We start from the raw sequence: 22,500 nt of genomic DNA, 5'->3' as shown, positions 1-22,500 counted from the left end.
TGTCGCTCACAAGTGAACTTGTGGTTTATTGACAGAAAGGAATATACTATATCTGAGTGGATGTTGTGTGGATGTGTCACATAAACATGACAAACACTAATAAACACTCTAATAAAGTGCTGATGGTCCAAACCTGCAGCTGATCTGAGAATCTCCACAGTAACTTCTGTTTCTCGGTTGTGTTCGCACTCACTCCTCCTGCGTCTGAAGCGCTGAACTCGTTTCCTCTGCTGTAAATGTCTGTGGGTTTACACAATCTTTCTTCTGTTAAAGCTGTTCTGTGTGTCTTTTGCAGAGATTACGCCGATTATCAACCAAATACAGAACAGAGAAGATCTACCCCACAAATGTAGGAGAACAGGAGGAAAACGTGAAGAAGAACCGATACAAGGACATTCTGCCGTGTGAGTAAACGTTCATGATCCAGCGCTAACATGTGTCCGTCTGAGATCACACGAGTGATGTTTGTTCATGAACAGATAAAGATGAGGATGATGATAGTGTGAGGAAGGCTTGTGTTGTTGTTTCTGGTGTGTGTGTGTATCTGCTGACACTGTCTTTCTCTCGCACGTCAGTCGACCACAGTCGTGTGAAGATGACGTTAAAAACATCCAACCAGGACACAGATTACATCAATGCAAACTTCATCAAGGTACTGAAGACTTCCTGTCTCTGCAGACGCCCCTCAGTGTGTGTGTGTGTGTGTGAATGCAGACATGTATATCAGCGCAATCATAGTTACTCTCCATTCAACAGCTGTTTGCTTTCTTGACTCTTGAACTGAAGTGTTTCTTATCTTTGCCCTGATGTGACACACATAAACATCAACTAGAGTCTGGCTTAAACAGTCTGATGAAGCCGTGGAGACTGTAGATCGCATGTGGTTGATCAGGTGTCTGTGTGTGTGTGTGTGTGTGTGTGTGTGTGTAGGGAATAGATGGGCCGAAGGCCTACATCGCCACTCAGGGTCCGCTGCCCAACACTGTGCTGGACTTCTGGAGGATGATCTGGGAATACAGGGTTGCGGTGAGTGATTCTAGTGAGTGAGAGTGAGTGTGAGTGAGAGTGACTGACAGTGAGTGTGACAGTGAGAGTAACCCCAGATTTCCACCAACTGCGTGTCGGCTGCGTGTCGGCTGCGTGTCGGCTGCGTGTCGGCTGCGTGTCGGCTGCGTGTCGGCTGCGTGTCGGCTGCGTGTCGGCTGCGTGTCGGCTGCGTGTCGGCTGCGTGTCGGCTGCGTGTCGGCTGCGTGTCGGCTGCGTGTCGGCTGCGTGTCGGCTGCGTGCTCCGCCATCCTTCAATACCCACCAGGTCTGGATTTGTTGTGGAACGGCTGCGGCCGTGACTGACAGCTGAAGGCACGAGGACCCACGAGATCTCGCAAATTCACGTATGATCGCGCAATATAAGTGCTGAATTGCTTTGGAGCTCTCCGGCATCCGGCAAAAATAGAAGCTCTGCGTATCTGCTCCGGAGGGCTGTGGATCGCCGGAGTCGGAGCACAGCCGTTCTGGAATCAGTGAAAATACACACATTGACTTACCTATAGACCTATAGACTCCGCCACCGTTCTGGAGTGGATCCACAGCCGTTCCGCAGTTGGTGGAAAGTGAGTGTGAGTGTGAGTGTGAGTGTGAGTGTGAGTGTGAGTGTTCTCAAAAGTGACGCATGTCTTCCTGTTCTGCAGGTCATCACGATGGCGTGTCGAGAGTTTGAGATGGGACGGGTAAGGATGAATTCAGTGTGGATTCTGTGTTCAGTCATAAAAGCTCAGGATCACAGTAGAGCTGGGTATAGACACACATCTCATGATTCGATTTCGACTCAATTCCATATAGATTATTTTGGATGTATATCAGATACAGTACATGGAAAAACTCTAGACGGGAGTCAGTCGGTACATTACTGTAATACTGAAGGTTAAAATGAACTGATTTGTATACAAACACTTAAATTACGCTCAAGGAAGTTTTTATAATAATAAAGTTATAAAACTACCTTGACAATTACATAATTCTACTCCAATTCATTTCTTGAAATATAAACATTTAAATTGTGTAAAAAAAAAAACCTTGACGGATTTATTCAAACATGCATTAAATATTGAAAAATACAAAAATTTTATATATGTATATGTGTGTGTGTGTGTGTATATGTATATGTATATATATATATATATATATGTATATGTATATATATATATATATATATATATATGTATATATATATATATATATATATAATTTTTTTGAATTTCGTAATAAAATGGACATTGTTTTATATCAGACGTAACAAAGCACATAGTTATTGGGATTTATTGGCTACAATGTCCCGCTCATTCATCAACTGAAAACAGGATAGACTAATCGATTATTGGGATTTAAGAATCGATACTGGTTTGAAAAAATGAGTCGATTAAAATCGAGAAAACGATATGTTTTCCCCAGCACTAGTTCACAGACACAAACATGTTCTTCACTCCCTTTCGTTTGCAGAAGAAGTGTGAGCGTTATTTCCCCGTGTTCGGAGACGAGCCTGTGACGTTCGGCCCCTTCAGGATCTCGTGTGTGAGTCCACATTACTTTTCCCAACGTGATCTGAGGAACTTTCACATGTGGGATTAAATCAGATTTTTCCCTCAATGGTCTTCACTGTGAGCAGCGGTCAGATTTACTGTGATTTTTCACCATTTGTCTAGTAAATTAGGCACAATATGGTTGAAAACAGTTAAGTGTAAAGCTTTTTTTTTGTTAACAAATTTAGTTCCTATTGTCTGATTTAAAGATTTTTTTTGGTTTTTTTTTATGTGCGAGTAGTTTCGTGTGTTAGTGCTCCTTACATTAAACCGCATCACAAGCAGGTTCATGTAGATCTGAGAACGTAATTCAGGCGTAATCAGAGTGTCTGATATGGGCTTCATTTAAAATGCCACATGAACAACCTTCTAAAAACGAAATCTCATTTGGGACGAGCCGTTAGGAATCAGTAAAGACAAATGTTTGTTTTTCAGGAGTCTGAGCAGCCAAGGACGGATTATTTCATCCGGACACTTACAGTGGAGTTTGATCACGTGAGTCTCTCTCTCTCTCTCTCTGTGTGTGTGTGTGTCTCTCTCTCACAGCCCATTTCACACAGCGTGTTAATCCCAGGAAGTTGCCGTAAAATTGCTTTCCGTGTGAACACAAACACGTCCCGGGATTGATGCCGGGATGGGGACCTAAGTAACATTGCCGGGATCAGTCCCGGAACACGCCCTGTGTGAACAAAAGCCAGGACCAATGCCGTCAGGAGTGTGTCGTAGTGATGACGCACGTTAGGGCTGTCAACAAATTATTTGAATTTAGAATTTTTGTAGAAAAAAAAAACCACACCACACATTCGAATGCAAAAACCGTGCATTCAAAATTTTGGTGTGTCAAGAGGTGCGCGAGACATGATGATGACGTAGCTGACGCAGGTTTTTTTCTGTTAGCTTATACAGTAGTGCGTTGTTTATTTGATAAATGGTGTGAAAAGGCTTCCTGCTGACAAAACCCCTCTTGGTTGGTGGGAAAAAAGACCTCCTTGACCACACCTGGCTGGGGTCAGAGCTGAGTGTGTGTGTTCGTCAGCTGGAAACACTGCCAACAGAAGTGCTCAGCACTCGCTCAGATCATATGTAGATGTAGAGAGTACAAGTGGATTGTTTCTGAATGGCAGTTTGCTATTTTGTGTTGATGTAGTTCATTACGCTGTGTGTTGAAGTGTGTTTTCTCAGTTACTAATGCTCGAACACAGTTTTATGCACTATTGTAGCCTAATTGTCCTTGCATGCACGTTGTCATTAAGGAAATTATATTTTATTTAAGAACAATTGTTTGAAAAGTTAATGCACTTTAAAAAGTGAATGTCATTTCATTTCAATAAAAGATGCGATGCTTGATTTGGTTTATATTTGTTTATTTGCTCGCTTGCGCCCTCTTGTGGGCGTAGGAGACAATACAGTGCTTTTTTCCTCTAACGTTAAGTATTGCCTTTAGAATTCGAATATAATTTGAGTTTTGCTAATATTTAAGAAAGAAATTCGAATTTAGCTTTTCAGCCATTCTGACAGCCCTAACGCACGTGCCATCGCAGTGACATCCGGACGCCACGTGTCTTCACGGGATCTTTACGGGATGTGTGTGAACGGACTCACAGATTCTGGAAAATCACTGGCAGTGTGAATGAACTAAAATCAAACGATCCCGGGCCAAATCACGGGACACATTATCCGTATATTTTCCGGAATCTCTGTGTGGAAGGTTTCATCTGTCTGTTGTATCAGTTCAGTTTTTGTAACTGTCAGTGTCTGTGTTTCTCTCGTCTGTCAGGAAACCCGTCGAGTGACTCAGTTCCATTATGTGAACTGGCCAGATCACGACGTCCCGTCATCATTCGATTCCATCTTGGATATGATCGCTCTGATGAGGGAATATCAGGAGCACGACGATGTTCCCATCTGTGTCCATTGCAGGTATCCGATCTGCTCGTGTCTGATGGTCTTGTGTTCAGAAAGACCTCTTATATATTCTTACTGAACCTCAAGCAGTCTTCATTTGCTCTGGTAACGATTGCGAGCCGATGTGGACGTTCCTCAGACGGACAGAGACACACACATGCTCTTATGATGAATGGTAGCGGTGACTCTCTCTGGCTTCGTTCTGATAGATAATAATCACAGATTAATGACAGGCTGAGGGTTAGGTTAAAGACGGCATGAAACAGTAGTTGCGCTGGCCTTTTCTCCTCTATTTGGTCTCATATCCGAGTGAAACGTTTCTGAAACAAGAACAAATGTGGGCGGTGCTTGATTGTGTCTGTGTGGAATTGATTTGATGGTTGTGGTTTGCTATTGGCTGATCTCATGTGAGTGACAGGTTGCCCCGCCCACATAATCAGAGAAGAGAAGAGATGCTGCAAGAGGAACTTATTCTTATTCAATATTATTAACACTAATGATGATGTGCACCAATAAATCATCTAGAACAAACACTGCAATATTCCATCAAACAAGAATTGTCCATTGTGATTTCACTGTGATTTTAAGTCAGGCGTTTATGGGCTGAATGGGTGATATCATATTAGAGTCTGAGTTCAGGAGCTGATGGGAAGAAACTGATCTGAGTCTGTTAGTGATGATGATGATGATGAACAGATGCGGATGAGTGAGAAGAGCGAGCGATGGCCATCTGATCTGTGCTGTATAATGTGTATACTAGTTTGATATGAAATGAGTGTCTGTGATCAGCGTGTGACTGCATGTGTTTGTGTTGACAGCGCTGGCTGTGGGCGAACAGGAGCCATCTGTGCCATCGACTACACCTGGAACCTGCTGAAAGCTGGGGTAACACACAAGCACACTCACGCACACACTTGAGTCTCATCGCTGAAGTGATGACATCACTGTTTTTTTGCAGAGAATTCCTGAAGATTTTAACGTGTTCCAGCTGATTCAGGAGATGAGGACGCAGCGGCATTCTGCAGTTCAGACCAAAGTAAATAAACAGCTCACACACAATAACTTACAGGTTCAGTGTATTAAATAAAGACTTTGCGCTCACGCCTCTGACCTCCCTCTGTATGACAGGAGCAGTACGAGCTGGTTCATCGAGCCATTGCACAACTCTTTGAGAAACAGCTGATGCTTCTGGAGAGTCCGACTAACTCTGAGCTCACAGATGGGATGGTGAGACACAAACACACACACACACACACACACTGTTGAAGTTTTTGTGTCCCTAAAGGCGGGCATACACTGTGTGATTTCAGCAAGGGACCTACTCAAACTGAACGAGTAGATTGCATGCGACGTAAAGCTAAAGCTCAGGATTTATGTGCTCACACTATACGGTCCGAACGTCGAGCTGCGACTGCTCACACTATACGTGTGAAATATGCACGATGAACCCCTGTGCCGGGTTGCGCCAATAGACGATATCATGTATCCAGAGATATTGTCAAAACAAGCATCAGCTTCAATATTAAGATGATTTAGGTCGATTACAATGAATTATAGGCCTATAATTAAAATTATTAACAGTTATTATTAATCCGAACATTGCAATAATTAGTCAAAACAGCTTTATTTCAAAAACAGTTTGTTTAACAAATTAATAAGAGGCACGGTGTCACTACATCACAGGTGGCTTGGAAGACGTGGGTAATATGGTTTATCCATTTTGCAACACGAACTGGAGGTAAGCAACAGTAATTTGTAGCTAGTATGATAGCTACAGAAATTAAGATCTCCCTCTTTTCATTTTCTTTCTTGCTGCAGATTAAATGGTTAAACTTTTGATTTCGCGCAGGCGCAGTGAGGGAAAAAAACAGGTTTAGGTTTAGGGCAGTTTAGGGCGCAATCGTTTACAATGCGATATAGTCATGAGGAGCGACCAAAATTTCTGACATGCCAGAAATTCTTCCGACCAGCCGATTGCCAGTCGGGAGAGGTTAATCGCCTCGTTTCCCCCTGTACACTGCACGAACACTGCACGACAAAGCAGAAAATCGGCCTGACTCGAAAAAGAGTCAGTGATTCGTCAGAATTCGGCTCAAAATCGGACGAAAAATCACACAGTGTATGTCCGCCTTAAGCTGCATCATCAAAGCAAGTGCCACACCCCTCTTAGCCTGTTAATTTCCCTGTTAACCTCTAGCTCCACCCACCCGATCAAGCCGATTAGGACCCTATCAGGCTTTATTAGCTGCACCTGTTTTTTTCTCCTTTGTTTTTCCTGCGTGTGTGTAATTGACCATAAACTACACGGACACACATACATAGACACATACAATACCGGCTTGGATGCGTAATAAACACTTGCATACCTTAGCTGACTAGACTGGATCTGTTCTTTCCGACAGTCCCATTGGCTTCAAGATAGCTACCTAAGCAATCCCCCTTACTCCTTTTTATGGTCCTTTGAGCTGGAGGTCATTGATGATCAGTGGATATGTCTAGTCACTCCCTTCCCTCATTGTGTCAGTATGAGCCCAGCTCCCCGCACGTTATGATGATTTCATCCTGCAATATCATCAGCGGTCACAACCTACAGCAGAAGCACAAGAACAACCGCTTCATCCTGCAGATATTTCTGGCACTGGTCCTCATCAACCCTGGAAAGGAGGAGTCTGAGGAAGAGCCAGCGTTGGAACTGTCCACGGAAGGAGACATTCAGGAGGACAATCCACACCCTTACTCACCTGTCCTATCTGCGAGAGTGCAAACCACTGATGTTAAGCCCGCACATACCTCTCCAATAGCTCCCATTCCTGATACTCAGACTGCACTCTTGTCTTGCTTACCATCCCCTTTCCCTGATAATCTTAACCTTCAACCAGCAGTATCACCACAAGCCTGTCAGACTACAGAGGAACTTAGGCCTCCGTCCTCTTCCGTCTCCTCCTCCTGTCAGCCGTGCCACTCTCAACCATCCTATGCCACAGTCCTTGCAGTTCACGCAACTCAAGTACAAGCCTCGTATAACCCCATGCACCCAGCCTATACACTGCCACATCAACCTATGCCTGGTGTTTTGTCCTATTCTGTCCAGCCGGCATACCAGCCTTTCATTTTGCAGTCCCACCACCTGACGTCGGCTGCCCCTCTAAGCCAGCTAGTGCCTCCTATTGGCCCCCTACAGTTAAACTATAGGAGGGTAGAAGGTCCTTCTTACCCTGATCTCACAAGGGAGGATGAAAGCCAGTACATGATGCTAAATATGGCCCAATCCAACTTGTTAGATCCAAGAGAACCAGAGCAATATAACCACATCCTGTTGGATCATCTAAAGGTAGACCAGGAGAGGCGACTTGCATTGGTTTATGTTTATGCCCCAGATCTTTACACTCAAGCTATACGAGCCCTAGATGAGCGTTATGGTCAACCTAGACAGCTTGCTTTGAAGGACCTCTCAAACAGCTTAATAAAGTAAGACCCCTGCTCCTTCTAGGGGCTGATCATACACACCTTTTGTTATTTTGGGGATATTTAATTTTATCAATCAATAAATTCCACTAGAAACAAACCTTGTTGTATTATTTTAATTTAATACTGTGAAGCTGCTTTGATACAATCTGTATTGTGAAAAGCGCTATACAAATATACTTGACTTGACTTGACCTTATCATCCCTACACAACCTGTGAAATTAGGCTCTCCTGGAGCCCCTGTAGCAATCAAGACCCGGCTCGGCTGGATACTGCAGGGTCCTGCAAGAGATCTCTCTAGCTTTCCCTCTACTTGTTCTCACTATATCTCCTTTAAATGCCCACCTGAAGATGTCCACCATAATGTACAGAAACTCTGGCAGCTGGATGCATTACCTCGGAGAAGCATGAAAGCTGTGGTTCGTTCCAAACAGGATCAAGAGGCAATGCACCAACTTGAGACACAAACCATCAGAACACCTGTTGATGGCGTCCTACGATATGCGGCACCTCTCCTCTGTGTAGACCCCTGGCCCCCTAGAAGGCAGTTATGTCCTGTCTCCGCTGCTGTGAAAGGGTGACTACTTCATAACACACAACAGGCAGAGACCTATACCAGAAAGATCCAGAAATGAGTTAATTCTGGATGTGTCAAGAAATTGTCATCATCTGATATAGAAGATGCCCCTGAAGTCCTAGTTCATACCCCAACACATTTTGCATCACAATGGTAAAGATTGCACTGTTTGATTGTTCCTTCTCCTACCGAAATCAGTGCCTGAATTCACAGTTACATCCTGGACCAATCCTCGGGCCTTCCTTCCTTGGAGTTCTGCTCCGTTTTAGGCAGCACAAGACTGCAATCAGTGGAGACATTAATTTAAATGTTTCTCCATGTGCGCCTGTTACCCCAGGATAAACCTCTCCTGCGGTTCCTCTGGTGTGACCTGGACTGTGCTCCTCCAACTGTGTATGAATGGCAAGTTATCCCCTTTGGCACAATCTCAAGCCCTTGCTTGTGCCATTTACATCCTCCAGAGGATCATCAAAGATGCTCAGGCAGATGAGTGCATTCACCATTCCATGCACAATAACTTCTACGTGGATAACTGGAAGTCAGATCTTTACAGCCTGCGCACTACCCTCTCCTCTGGTGGCTTCGAAATCAGACAATGGGGCAGTAATGATCCTCAGGTCATCTGTGACCTACCTCCTGAAGCCAGGTCAGAACAAACTGAGTTCTGATTATCACACCATCCTTTCCTTTAACCCCTTAGAGTTTACTCTAGGCCTCCTCTGGAACTGCAATACAGATAACCTCAGATACAGGCACAAAGCCATTGAACCTACCACTCCAACTATGCACCATATTTACAGAGTTCTTGCTAGCCAGTACGTCCAGCACTTTTGGGGAAAGGCATGAGAATGGGATGACCCAAATCTCCTTCGTGATCTCTTAGAAGCCTAGCTTTCATGAGAAAATTAACTCCCTAACCTCTCCACCATCACTTTGCCTCGCTGCCTCACACCTCAGTCAGTAGACACTTCCTTAGCCACTCAAGACCTTCACATTTTCTGTGATGCATCAGAGAAGTCCTATGGTGGGGTTGCCTACATGCGCGCAGAAGATGATCAGCAGCAAGGGAATGTGTCCTTCCTCATGGCGAGGTCCCACGTTTCTCCCAAAAAACAACGATTCCTTCCCATAGGCTATGTGTCATTTGACATTGCTGATCCTGACCCTGTGATCCCTAACTTGCTGCTGATGGGGTGGCATGATGCTTCCCTTCCTCTGGTAATACATCCAGACTGAGCTGCACAGTCGCCGTCAATGGCGTCACAGTCAGATCCTTTCTGATCATTTTTGGGCCCATTTCCTCAGAAATTACCTTCCCTCTCTTCAGTCCAGACAGAAGTGGCACACAGACCATCCTAACCTGCAACCTAACACTGTTGTTCTGATTCTAGATCCTCAACTTACCAGATCCCAATGGTCAGCGGGAAATGTAATATTGAAGTAAATGTTTTTGATTATGTTGTATATATTTTAGGCTGTGATGGTTTTTTGATTAGTTTTTCATTTAAACATTTGATTAGTTTTAAATGATCATTGTTTAACTAATATTGCATGTATTTGTTAGTGCTACTGACAGTTATTTGTAATGTAATGTTTTAATATTGTGTGCACCTGCCCGGGGACTGCAGATGGAAACTAGCATTTGCTAACTCTGGTACAAAACATCTTTTTGTGAGATTAATGTATTTTGTACATTGTCCCTGACAAATAAACTAATTAAATAAATAAATAGTTATCTCCCTTCATCCCAGCAAGGATGGCTATTGTAGGGTTGCTGATGTCAAGTCAAGGACAGGACATCTACAAGGCCCGTTGCCTGCCTCATCCCTCTCCCGGCCCTATCTGATCCCCCCTGATTTGTCAAATTTGCCATACAGATTTGGGGGCGGATGTTGAGAAGTTGTTGTGTCCCTAAGCTGCACCCTCAAAGCAAGTGCCACACCCCTCTTAGCCTGTTAATTTCCCTGTTAACCTCTAGCTCCACCCACCCGATCAAGCCAATTAGGACCCTATCAGGCTTTATTTTAGTTTTTTCTCCTTTCTTTGTTTTTCCTGCGTGTGCGTAAATAACCATAAACCACACACACATACATACAGATGCATACAATACCGGCTTGGATGTGTATTAAAGACTTCCATACCTGAGTTGACTAGACTGGACCTGTTCTTACCGACAGTTCCATTGGCTTCAAGCTAGCTACCTAAGCAATCCTCACTTGCTCCTTTTCACACATACATTCACACTCTCTCTCCAACCACAGGAAGAGGGCAGCCCAGAAAAACTCGGTCAGAATTCAGACGAGGAACGATGGGATTCGCCGCCTCCCAAACCGCCCCGTATCCGCAGGTAAGAATCGACCCATGAACTTCAGACCGTCTGAAACTGAAGATATTGTTTCAAACAATGTGTGTTTTTGATTAATTTGAAATATTTTGAGAACATGTTTGATGTAACCCATGTGATCAGAGATAAAGCTCATGTTTTCCTCTCTCTCAGTAATCCGGAGGGTGACGTGAAGGAGGAGATTCTGCAGCCTCCGGAGCCGCACCCGGTGCCGCCCATCCTCACACCGTCTCCGCCCTCCGCCTTCCCCACGGTCACACATGCGCGGCAGGACAATGACCGCTACCATCCCAAACCCATCCTGCACGTGCTGGAGCAGAAGCCCGACCTCAACGAGAACTACAGCAGCAGGCCAGCGTCCCCCCCCGAGGACCGGCGTCCCGAGCGCAAGCTGAGCATCGAGATCAAGAAGGTCCCGCTGCAGGAGGGCCCGATCAGCTTCGAGGGGAACAGCGTTCTTCAGCGGTCGCACGCCTTCAAGCGCTCTGACACCAGCAGCAGCTCCCAGTGTGAGGAGAGCGACCCGCCACGGCCCAATCACCTGCCTCTGAGGGGCGAGAGGAGTCCGGCCCGGTCCAGTCCCAATCACCTGCCTCTGAGGGGCGAGAGGGATCCAGCCCGGTCCAGTCCCGATCACCCGCCTCTGAGGAGCGAGAGGAGTCCGGCCCAGTCCAGTCCCACAAGAGCCGAGCGATCGCCCAGTCCTGCTGTTCCCGCCAGAGCTGCGCTGAGCTTCACCAACCCACTGCACTCCGACTCCCCTGACGACACTCTCTCCGGGATCTCAACGTTACCAGTGGTGCAGCAGAGTGATCGAGTCCCACGCAGGGTCACAACGATGTCCATCGCTGGCCAGAGTCTCCTCACACACACCGCCTCAGGTATGATCCCTCGTCTCCACACACACACCGCCTCAGGTATGATCCCTCGTCTCCACACACACACTGCGTCAGGTATGATCCCTTGTCTCCTCACACACACCGCCTCAGGTATGATCCCTCGTCTCCACACACACACCGCCTCAGGTATGATCCCTCGTCTCCACACACACACCACCTCAGGTATGATCCCTTGTCTCCTCACACACACTGCGTCAGGTATGATCCCTCGTCTCCACACACACACCGCCTCAGGTATGATCCCTCGTCTCCTCACACACACCTCGTCAGGTATGATCCCTCGTCTCCACACACACACCGCCTCAGGTATGATCCCTCGTCTCCACACACACACCGCCTCAGGTATGATCCCTCGTCTCCTCACACACACCTCGTCAGGTATGATCCCTCGTCTCCCCACACACACCTCGTCAGGTATGATCCCTCGTCTCCACACACACACCTCGTCAGGAATGATCCCTCGTCTCCCCACACACAGCTCGGCAGGTATGATCCCTCGTCTCCTCACACACATCGCGTCAGGTATGATCCCTCGTCTCCCCACACACACCTCGTCAGGTATGATCCCTCGTCTCCTCACACACACCGCGTTAGGTATGATCCCTCGTCTCCCCACACACACCGCGTCAGGTATGATCCCTCGTCTCCACACACACACCGCGTCAGGTATGATCCCTCGTCTCCCCACACACACCGCCTGAGGTATGATCCCTCGTCTCCACACACACACAGCGTCAGGTATGATCCCTCGTCTCGACACACACACCTCGTCAGGTATGATCCCTCGTCTCCTCACACACACCTCGTCTCCCCACACACACCTCGTCAGGTATGATCCTTCGTCTCCACACACACACCGCGTCAGGTATGATCCCTCGTCTCCACACACACACTGCGTCAGGTATGATCCCTCGTCTCCCCACACACACCTCGTCAGGTATGATCCCTCGTCTCCTCACACACACCGCGTTAGGTATGATCCCTCGTCTCCCCACACACACCGCGTCAGGTATGATCCCTCGTCTCCACACACACACCGCGTCAGGTATGATCCCTCGTCTCCCCACACACACCGCCTGAGGTATGATCCCTCGTCTCCACACACACACAGCGTCAGGTATGATCCCTCGTCTCGACACACACACCTCGTCAGGTATGATCCCTCGTCTCCTCACACACACCTCGTCTCCCCACACACACCTCGTCAGGTATGATCCCTCGTCTCCCCACACACACCGCGTCAGGTATGATCCCTCGTCTCCACACACACACTGCGTCAGGTATGATCCCTCGTCTCCCCACACACACCGCCTGAGGTATGATCCCTCGTCTCCACACACACACAGCGTCAGGTATGATCCCTCGTCTCGACACACACACCTCGTCAGGTATGATCCCTCGTCTCCTCACACACACCTCGTCTCCCCACACACACCTCGTCAGGTATGATCCTTCGTCTCCACACACACACAGCGTCAGGTATGATCCCTCGTCTCCACACACACACAGCGTCAGGTATGATCCCTCGTCTCGACACACACACCTCGTCAGGTATGATCCATCGTCTCCTCACACACACCTCGTCTCCCCACACACACCTCGTAAGGTATGATCCTTCGTCTCCACACACACACACACCTCGTCAGGTATGATCCCTCGTCTCCCCACACACACCCACACTCACGAGGTTGTGTTATTTTCGAATGCGCATGCGTCGCGTCTGAACGCGTTGTTGTCTTTGGAGCTCCATCGATTTGATTTATAAATCTTGATTTTATTCTTTAAACTTACAACAAACATTTTCTACTTTACCTCACTGAGAAGCACTACTGCTCAACCCTCATAGTTACAACGCGGACTGTTGAGCAGACGCGTCTCAAGCCTATTAGTGATCCAACGCTGGATACTCCTATAGGTTACTCCCGTGGATCACGGCTGAACGCGTCTTCTCAACACTCACTTACAAACATTTTTCGCCTATCGTGCGTCTACTCTACACCCGTACCACTAAAAAGACGGATTATATCTAAAACTTCAGTCATAAATTAGTATTAATATTGATAGCATCACTGGTAGCTTCGTTGCTAACTTACTGTCCATCTGTTAAAATGGCGAATATATCAGATGAAAGTAGTCTACCTTTTGGTGCAGGTGAGGACACATTTGAGCTGCACGCACTGCAGTCTGAGCTGGAAGCTGTTGAGAAACAGATCCACGACCTTTTATTGAGACAAGCCGAGCTGATAGACCGGCGGTTAGCTCTTGAAACATCACGCGCCGATGCACACAAATCAGAGATTAACGTTACTAACCCGCTGACTCCGACTTCGTCTACTCCGTGCGTTTCTCAACATAGGTCCCGAGCGCCGAGGTCGCGATCAGCCATGGTCTCGTTCACTCCGGCTCCAACACGCCACCACGAAGCCTGGGTGGTTCCGCAGCGGAAGACGCGAGTCAGGTCTAGACCAAGACTCTCTCCGACCCTCCCGGTTTTCGAGTTATCCACACAAAACCGCTTCTCCCCTCTTCGCGAAACAGAACGCGATGCTGTGATCATCGGCGATTCCATCATTCGGCACGTACGCGCAACGTTAGGTAAAAGTAAGGTGCACAGTCACTGCTTTCCTGGTGCTCGTGTTTCTGAAATCGCTACTCACGTTCCCGAGATTCTGAACGGTGACGAGCGCGTCGGAACTGTTGTCCTCCACGCGGGAGTGAACGACATCAGGATGCGCCAGACAGAGATTCTGAAGAAAGACTTCAGGAATCTGATCGATACGGTACGCAGCACATCGCCTGAAACAACGATCATAGTGTCAGGACCGCTTCCCACGTACCGACTAGGACATGAAAAGTTTAGCAGATTATTTGCGCTAAATGAATGGTTAATGTCATGGTGCAATGAGCAGAAACTGCTCTTTGTAAATAATTGGAATCTGTTTTGGGAGCGTCCTAGGCTTTTCCGTGCCGATGGCTTACACCCAAGCAGATTCGGAGCAGATCTTCTGTCGGATAACATCTCCAAAATGTTAAATACCTTTTGACTAGTAACCAAAAGTCCAAATCATAGTCTCTGCTGCACCAATTTAACTGATATAAATACTAGTGTAGAATATTGCATAGAAACCGTGTCTATTCCTCGTTTAGTGAGATCAAATAATATATCTACTGCAGGATCTAGGAAAAATCTAATTGTTATTAAAACAGAAAATGTTGCTATTAGTAAACAAAAACAATTTCTAAAGCTAGGTCTTCTAAACATTAGATCACTCACACCTAAGGCAGTTATTGTAAATGAAATAGTCACAGATAATAGCTTCGATGTACTTTGCCTAACTGAAACCTGGCTTAAACCAAATGATTATTTCGGTCTAAATGAGTCTGCTCCTCCTGGATACTCCTATAAGCATGAGCCCCGTCTAATTGGTCGTGGCGGTGGTGTTGCGACAATTTATAGAGATATTCTCAATGTTACTCAGAAAGCGGGTTATAAGTTTATTTCGTTTGAAGTACTTGTACTAAATGTTACGCTCTTAGATGTTAGAAAAACATCCCTATTATCTCTAGCCTTGGCTACCGTATATAGACCGCCTGGGCCTTACGCTGATTTCCTAAAAGAGTTTGCAGATTTTCTCTCAGACCTATTAGTCAATGTCGATAAAGCATTAATTGTTGGAGATTTTAACATACACGTAGATAATCCAAATGATGCGTTAGGGGCTGCGTTTACAGATTTATTAAATTCATTTGGGGTCAAGCAAAACGTCACCGGACCAACTCATCGTCTTAATCATACACTCGATTTAATTATATCACATGGAACCGATCCAACCGATATAGATATTATACCGCAAAGTGATGAAGTCACTGACCATTACATGGTAACTTGCATATTACGTACTGCTGTAATATGTCATGCAGCGCCGCGTTATCAACCAGGCAGAACAATCCTTCCATCCACCATAGATAATTTCTCAAATTGCTTATCCGATCTGTCTCAGCTGCTGCCTGAACCCAAACAAACAGATGAACTAGAAGAACTAACTAGCACTATGAGCACTATTCTCTCTAGAACATTGGATGTTGTTGCACCTATTAGATTAAAAAAGGTCAGAGAGAAAATTAAAGCACCGTGGTACAACAATACCACGCATGTTCTAAAGAGAGAAACCCGTATTTTAGAGCGTAAATGGAAACAAACTAATTTAGAGGTCTTTAGAATCGCGTGGAAAGACAGTATGTCACGTTATAAAAAGGCCCTAAAAGCAGCCAGGGCTGAGCACCTCCGCAAACTAATAGAAAATAACCAAAATAATCCAAGGTTTTTATTTAACACCGTGGCTAGACTAACAAATAAACAGACATCACCCGAACAAAATATCCCATTACAGTTTAGTAGTAATGATTTTATGAAGTTCTTCACTGAGAAAATAGAAAACATCAGAACCACAATTGTAAACGTTCAATCTTCAGTTGCGCCTTATAATTCAGCCTTAATTATCACCCCGCAAGAACAATTACAGTGCTTTACAACTATAGAACAAATAGAGTTAAATAAACTTATCACTTCCTCTAAAACAACAACATGTTTATTAGATCCGATACCAACTAAACTACTGAAAGAAGTGTTACCTGTAGTGGAAGAGCCTCTCCTTAATATTATTAACTCGTCTTTATCTTTAGGTCATGTTCCAAGAACATTTAAACTGGCAGTTATAAAACCTCTCATTAAGAAACCACAATTAGATCATAATAACCTAGCAAATTATAGACCCATTTCAAATCTTCCATTTATGTCTAAAATATTAGAAAAAGTGGTGTCCGCTCAATTGTGTTCTTTCTTGCAAGAAAATGATATCTATGAGAAGTTTCAGTCTGGTTTCAGGCCGCACCATAGCACTGAAACTGCGCTCGTTAAAATCACAAATGATTTACTTTTAGCTTCTGACCAAGGCTGTATCTCAATACTAGTTTTACTTGATCTTAGTGCTGCGTTCGATACTATAGATCACACAATACTCTTAGATCGACTACAAAATTATACTGGTGTTCAAGGACAAGCATTAAGCTGGTTTAGATCATACTTATCTGACCGCTACCATTTTGTCTATTTAAATGGAGAAAAATCGATCATAACTCCAGTAAACTATGGAGTGCCGCAGGGATCTGTGTTAGGCCCTCTATTATTCTCAGTATATATGATGCCACTTGGAAATATTATAAGGAAACATGGAATTAGTTTCCATTGTTATGCTGATGACACTCAAATATATATTTCATCACGGCCAGATGAAAACGATAAATTATCCAAATTGACAGAGTGTGTTAAAGATATAAAAGATTGGATGACGCGTAATTTTCTTTTATTAAATCCAGACAAAACAGAGGTACTACTTATCGGTTCAAAAAACCGCCCACAAAACCTCTCGCAATACAACTTTAATATAGTAGGATGTCCTGTTACTTTATCCTCTACAGTAAAAGACCTGGGTGTTATACTCGATTGCAACCTGTCTTTCAAAAATCATATTTCATATGTTACAAAAACCGCCTTTTTCCACCTTAGAAACATTGCTAAGCTACGTAATATGCTATCAGTTTCTGATGCAGAAAAGTTAGTTCATGCATTCATGACCTCGAGACTAGATTACTGTAATGCTTTATTAGCCGGTTGTCCTGCATCCTCAATTAACAAGCTACAGTTAGTCCAAAATGCCGCCGCTAGAGTTCTTACTAGATCAAGAAAATATGATCATATAACACCGATTTTATCATCACTGCATTGGTTACCTATAAAGTTCCGTATTAATTACAAGGTATTGCTACTGACTTATAAAGCCCTAAACGGCTTAGCTCCAGTCTATTTAACGGATCTTCTATCGCCCTATAATCCATCGCGCTCTTTAAGATCACTAAATTCAAGGCTTTTGGTCATACCTAGGATATCCAGAACCACCAAAGGAGGGAGAGCATTTTCACATTTAGCTCCAAAACTCTGGAATAGCCTTCCTGATACTGTTCGTTGCTCAGACTCGCTCTCCCAGTTTAAAACTAGATTAAAGTCGCATCTCTTCAGCCAGGCATTCATATAATATTTTTAATCTTACAGTCCAAATTACAATCCGGCCTCTAGTTAATAAACGCCAGAGGAGAACTGGCCCCCGACTGAGCCTGGGTTCTCCCAAGGTTTTTTTTTCTCCATTGGGTCACCTGATGGAGTTTTAGGACACTATTAGGTCACTTGATGGAGTTTTTCGGTTCCTTGCCACTGTTGCCTGTTGCCTTTGGCTTGCTCAGTTGGGGATATTCTGGATATCTAATTTGATTTTATCAATAAATTCCACTAGAAACAAACCTTGTTGTATTATTTTAATTTAATACTGTGAAGCTGCTTTGATACAATCTGTATTGTGAAAAGCGCTATACAAATATACTTGACTTGACTTGACTTGACACACCGCCTCAGGTATGATCCCTTGTCTCCACACACACACACCGCGTCAGGTATGATCCCTTGTCTCGACACACACAACTCGTCAGGTATGATCCCTCGTCTCCTCACACACACCTCGTCTCCCCACACACACCTTATCAGGTATGATCCCTCGTCTCCTCACACACACCTCGTCAGGTATGATCCTTCGTCTCCCCACACACACCGCCTCAGGTATGATCCCTTGTCTCCACACACACACCGCGTCAGGTATGATCCCTCGTCTCCCCACACACACCGCGTCAGGTATGATCCCTCGTCTCCCCACACACACTGCGTCAGGTATGATCCCTCGTCTCCCCACACACACCGCCTGAGGTATGATCCCTCGTCTCCACACACACACAGCGTCAGGTATGATCCCTCGTCTCGACACACACACCTCGTCAGGTATGATCCCTCGTCTCCTCACACACACCTCGTCTCCCCACACACACCTCGTCAGGTATGATCCTTCGTCTCCACACACACACAGCATCAGGTATGATCCCTCGTCTCCACACACACACAGCGTCAGGTATGATCCCTCGTCTCGACACACACACCTCGTCAGGTATGATCCCTCGTCTCCTCACACACACCTCGTCTCCCCACACACACCTCGTAAGGTATGATCCTTCGTCTCCACACACACACACACCTCGTCAGGTATGATCCCTCGTCTCCCCACACACACCGCCTCAGGTATGATCCCTTGTCTCCACACACCGCGTCAAGTATGATCCCTCGTCTCGACACACACAACTCGTCAGGTATGATCCCTCGTCTCCTCACACACACCTCGTCTCCCCACACACACCTCATCAGGTATGATCCCTCGTCTCCTCACACACACCTCGTCAGGTATGATCCTTCGTCTCCCCACACACACCGCCTCAGGTATGATCCCTTGTCTCCCCACACACACCGCCTCAGGTATGATCCCTTGTCTCCACACACACACCGCGTCAGGTATGATCCCTCGTCTCCTCACACACTCATCCGTCTGCTTCCTTTCCTGGTTCTCACTTCCTTCCAGTCATGTGACTCTCATTTGATCAGGCTAGTGGCCAGTGATGTCGCACAGACATGATGAGTGGCAGTAGTGTGTGTCACTGTGTGTCAGAGTTCACAGACAGAATGAGACCAAGATTGATGGTCTTAAGAGTGTCGGTCTTAAGGAAGTGGACGTGCGTGCGTGCGTGCGTGTGTGTATGTGTACAGAGATGCTCCTGGTGTCTTCAGGTCACTTGATCAAATGCAGTTCTCTTCTGCCTCTGAGCTGCTGCCTGTCTAGGGTTAGTCACTCAATAGGGTGTGGGGCTGAAGGCATGATGGGAGTGTGTTCTTGACTCTCATGGGTCGATCGGGGCTTGTGTCTGGGGTTGGTGCTGCGCTACACTGGGTAAATGCTCGGGATAGTCTGATTGTGTGTGCTGTGGTTGGTAACGGTGCTCTTTCTGCCTCAGACTGTGACGGCAGTGACGATTCTCCTCCTCCTCTTCCTGAGAGAACCGCTGAGTCCTTCCTAATGGCCACAGGTGCGTGTCTCTCACCAGCCACACGAGGGCAGCAGAGGCTCAAAGTCACACGTGCAGCGCATCACTTCCTGCTTCAGTCGTGAAGAGGATCCTGTGCTGCTCAGAGTTCAGACAGTGGAGACTTACTTCTGTCACTTAATTAACTGTTAGTTTCGTTCTTGTGATTCTAGGTGAACATCAGTGTAATGACACACACACACACACACACACACACTCACACACACTCTCTGAAACACTTTCACACTCTCACACACAGTGAATCTCAGCTCTCCGTTACGCCCCGCAGCGACTGACGTGATCATTATAGAATATAAAAGACAGTAGCTGCTTTTATGGAGAATGAATTTCCCAGCGTTCCCAGTGGTTTAGTGTGTGTGTGTGTGTGTGTGTGTGTGTTTCTGGGTGAATCTCAGGTGTGTGTGTGTTTCTGGGTGAATCTCAGCAGCGTGTGTGTGTGTCTGATGTTGATTTGTTGAGTTTACGGTGAGTTGATCACTGATGGTCATTAAAGGTTTATCAGCAGCTTCACACGTCGTCAGTGGGGAATAACGCATCATCAGAGCTCATGTTATAACGGTGTGTGTCTTTACCTGTTCCTCCAGCCGCTTCAGACGAGCCGCCGGCCGGAGCCGCTTCAGACGAGCCGCAGGTGAGACACACACACACACACACACACACACACACACACACACACACACACACACACACACACACACACACACACACACATCTGAGACACACACACACACACACACACACACACACGGTTGGGACACACACATCTGAGACACACACACACACGGCTGAGACACACACACACACTAGGGTTGTGCCGATGGACGATATCATCGTCCATCGTGATGGCTGACCGACATCACGATGGTGAGCCACCATCGTGATGCCACGCCCCCACCCTGTGAGACCAGCCCAGTCTCACGGCAGTTCGTGTTCGTGTGTACACCAGTGGTTGGGAACCTGGCTCGCGAGCCACACCTGGCAAAAATCATGTGGCTCGCAAGGTCTCTCACCCTCTTTACCAACGAACGATAAAAAAATTAAGACGTGCGTGTTCAGTGCTGTTCGCGAGTGTCACGAGTCACCACAGCAATCAACTAACCGCTTACGTTTCTGTGGTAACCTAACAGTTACAGCTCCTGCACTGGGATTCAAGCAGCTGCTGCTTGTTTAAGGTGATGGCGAAAATCATTTTAGAACAGCAGCGAAAATGTAAAAGTAGGCTATATAAACTTTAATATATCCTTTTATTGAAACGGGTGCTTTACTGTTCAAAGAGACATTTCGAAACATTTCACCCGCTGGCCGCTGGTACTTTCACTTTTGCCGCAGAGACCCTTTATGTCCTATAAATGTGTCGTATTGTTGATAATCCGCGCAGATTTCAGTTGACGATTCTGTTTAAAGTTATTAATAATAAAACATGAATGAATGAGAAAGAAAAGAGCAGGATGTGCTTTATATTGAAAAGAAATATTAAAAGCGCGATAAGTCGCGAAAGAGACCTGAATTGTACTGACAGGATGCTGTGCGCGAGCGCAACACGGACAAGCATAGTCTTTGTCTTCGGTTGCGAGCCTAAACGGCCAAATAAACATAAATATTATATAAATATTTCAAAATGCCAAGCCGAGTATTCCCGTGGCGTAAACACAGTAGAAGTAACGTTAGCTACTCTCTCTCTCTCTTCGTGATGGTCAGCGCGATTCCGTAGCACTTTTGGGCATCCCTAGTTGTTGAAGCCCTCTTACAACCAGCCTGTGTGTGTGTCCTAAGCTGCCAAATATGAACACAAGTAGTTGGCTCTGATAACCTAACTCTGAAATTATGTTTAGGAGTGGTTGATATTTAATAATCTTAGTCACACACACACACACGGCTGAGACACACACACACACACACACACACACACACACACACACGGCTGAGACACACACACACACACACACGGCTGAGACACACACGCACACACACGGCTGAGACACACACACACACACACACACACGGCTGAGACACACACACACACACACACACACACGGCTGAGACACACACACACAACCGGCTGAGACACACACACACACACACACACACACACACACACACACACACACGGCTGAGACACACACACACACACACACACACACACACGGCTGAGACACACACACACCCACCCATGTGAGACACACACCTGTCCATCTACTGGAGCCCGCTCTGAAACACACCTGTAACCGTCTGCTCTCTCCTTCACAGGGATCCGGAGACGCACACACTCCTGCTGCTCCTCCACACACCGGTGCGTCACACTACACATGCACAGGACTGCACATGATATCGTTTGATATTGGCCAGGTTTGGCCAATGATTCTCACTCAGAACATGTGTATGGAGGGAGAGAAACAGGAAGTAACCCTAAATGTACAGAAAGAACTTCCTGTAGACTATTATTTTTACTATGAATGTGTCGAGGAAAAGGCAAGAAGACATGTTAATTGTTTATTAATAATCTAGTGTTTTCTGAGTCAGTGTTGCTGCAGAGAGGATGTTGAGGTTTGCTGACTCGTCATCTGTATTATAGTGAACTATAGAGAGAAATGCTCCTTTCATCTGTTTTATATAATCAGAGTATTTCCTTTCGATTCCAATTGGTTAGTTTATTGGTTAGTTTCTTCAGGCCTGTTTCTCATGTCTGTGAGGCTTCACACTA

At 45.9% G+C, this 22,500-nt stretch overlaps 1 protein-coding gene and 1 long non-coding RNA gene across 5 annotated transcripts in view; both read left to right on the top strand.

Annotated features, from left to right (window-relative positions):
- The window catches only part of LOC311289292 (tyrosine-protein phosphatase non-receptor type 12-like), a 36,540-nt gene that overhangs the window by 11,672 nt on the left and 2,368 nt on the right, over positions 1-22,500 (top strand). The window contains exons 2-16 of one of the 3 annotated variants that reach the window (XM_084407142.1): positions 296-404; positions 576-652; positions 931-1,026; positions 1,689-1,727; positions 2,497-2,568; positions 3,012-3,071; positions 4,354-4,496; positions 5,300-5,366; positions 5,440-5,517; positions 5,610-5,708; positions 10,786-10,871; positions 11,022-11,745; positions 19,702-19,780; positions 20,383-20,429; positions 22,047-22,089. In XM_084407142.1, coding sequence (XP_084263268.1) covers positions 296-404; positions 576-652; positions 931-1,026; positions 1,689-1,727; positions 2,497-2,568; positions 3,012-3,071; positions 4,354-4,496; positions 5,300-5,366; positions 5,440-5,517; positions 5,610-5,708; positions 10,786-10,871; positions 11,022-11,745; positions 19,702-19,780; positions 20,383-20,429; positions 22,047-22,089 — 1,819 coding nt within the window. Of the gene's footprint in view, positions 1-295; positions 405-575; positions 653-930; positions 1,027-1,688; positions 1,728-2,496; positions 2,569-3,011; positions 3,072-4,353; positions 4,497-5,299; positions 5,367-5,439; positions 5,518-5,609; positions 5,709-10,785; positions 10,872-11,021; positions 11,750-19,701; positions 19,781-20,382; positions 20,430-22,046; positions 22,090-22,500 lie in introns of all 3 variants that reach the window. The other 2 variants (XM_084407143.1, XM_084407144.1) reach the window with 2 other exon arrangements.
- Positions 12,132-19,594, top strand: LOC311289293. 2 transcript variants are annotated; one of them, XR_014627101.1, is made up of 3 exons: positions 12,132-12,848; positions 12,885-13,413; positions 18,399-19,594. It is a non-coding gene; the product is annotated as an uncharacterized lncRNA (long non-coding RNA). The 2 variants fall into 2 exon arrangements; XR_014627102.1 differs by having other exon boundaries at positions 12,132-13,083; positions 13,120-13,413.

This window comes from Rutilus rutilus (genome assembly GCF_951802725.1).
Source record: "Rutilus rutilus genome assembly, chromosome: 4".
Taxonomy (NCBI): Eukaryota; Metazoa; Chordata; class Actinopteri; order Cypriniformes; family Leuciscidae; genus Rutilus; species Rutilus rutilus.
This window is presented reverse-complemented; position numbering and strand designations above follow the sequence as displayed.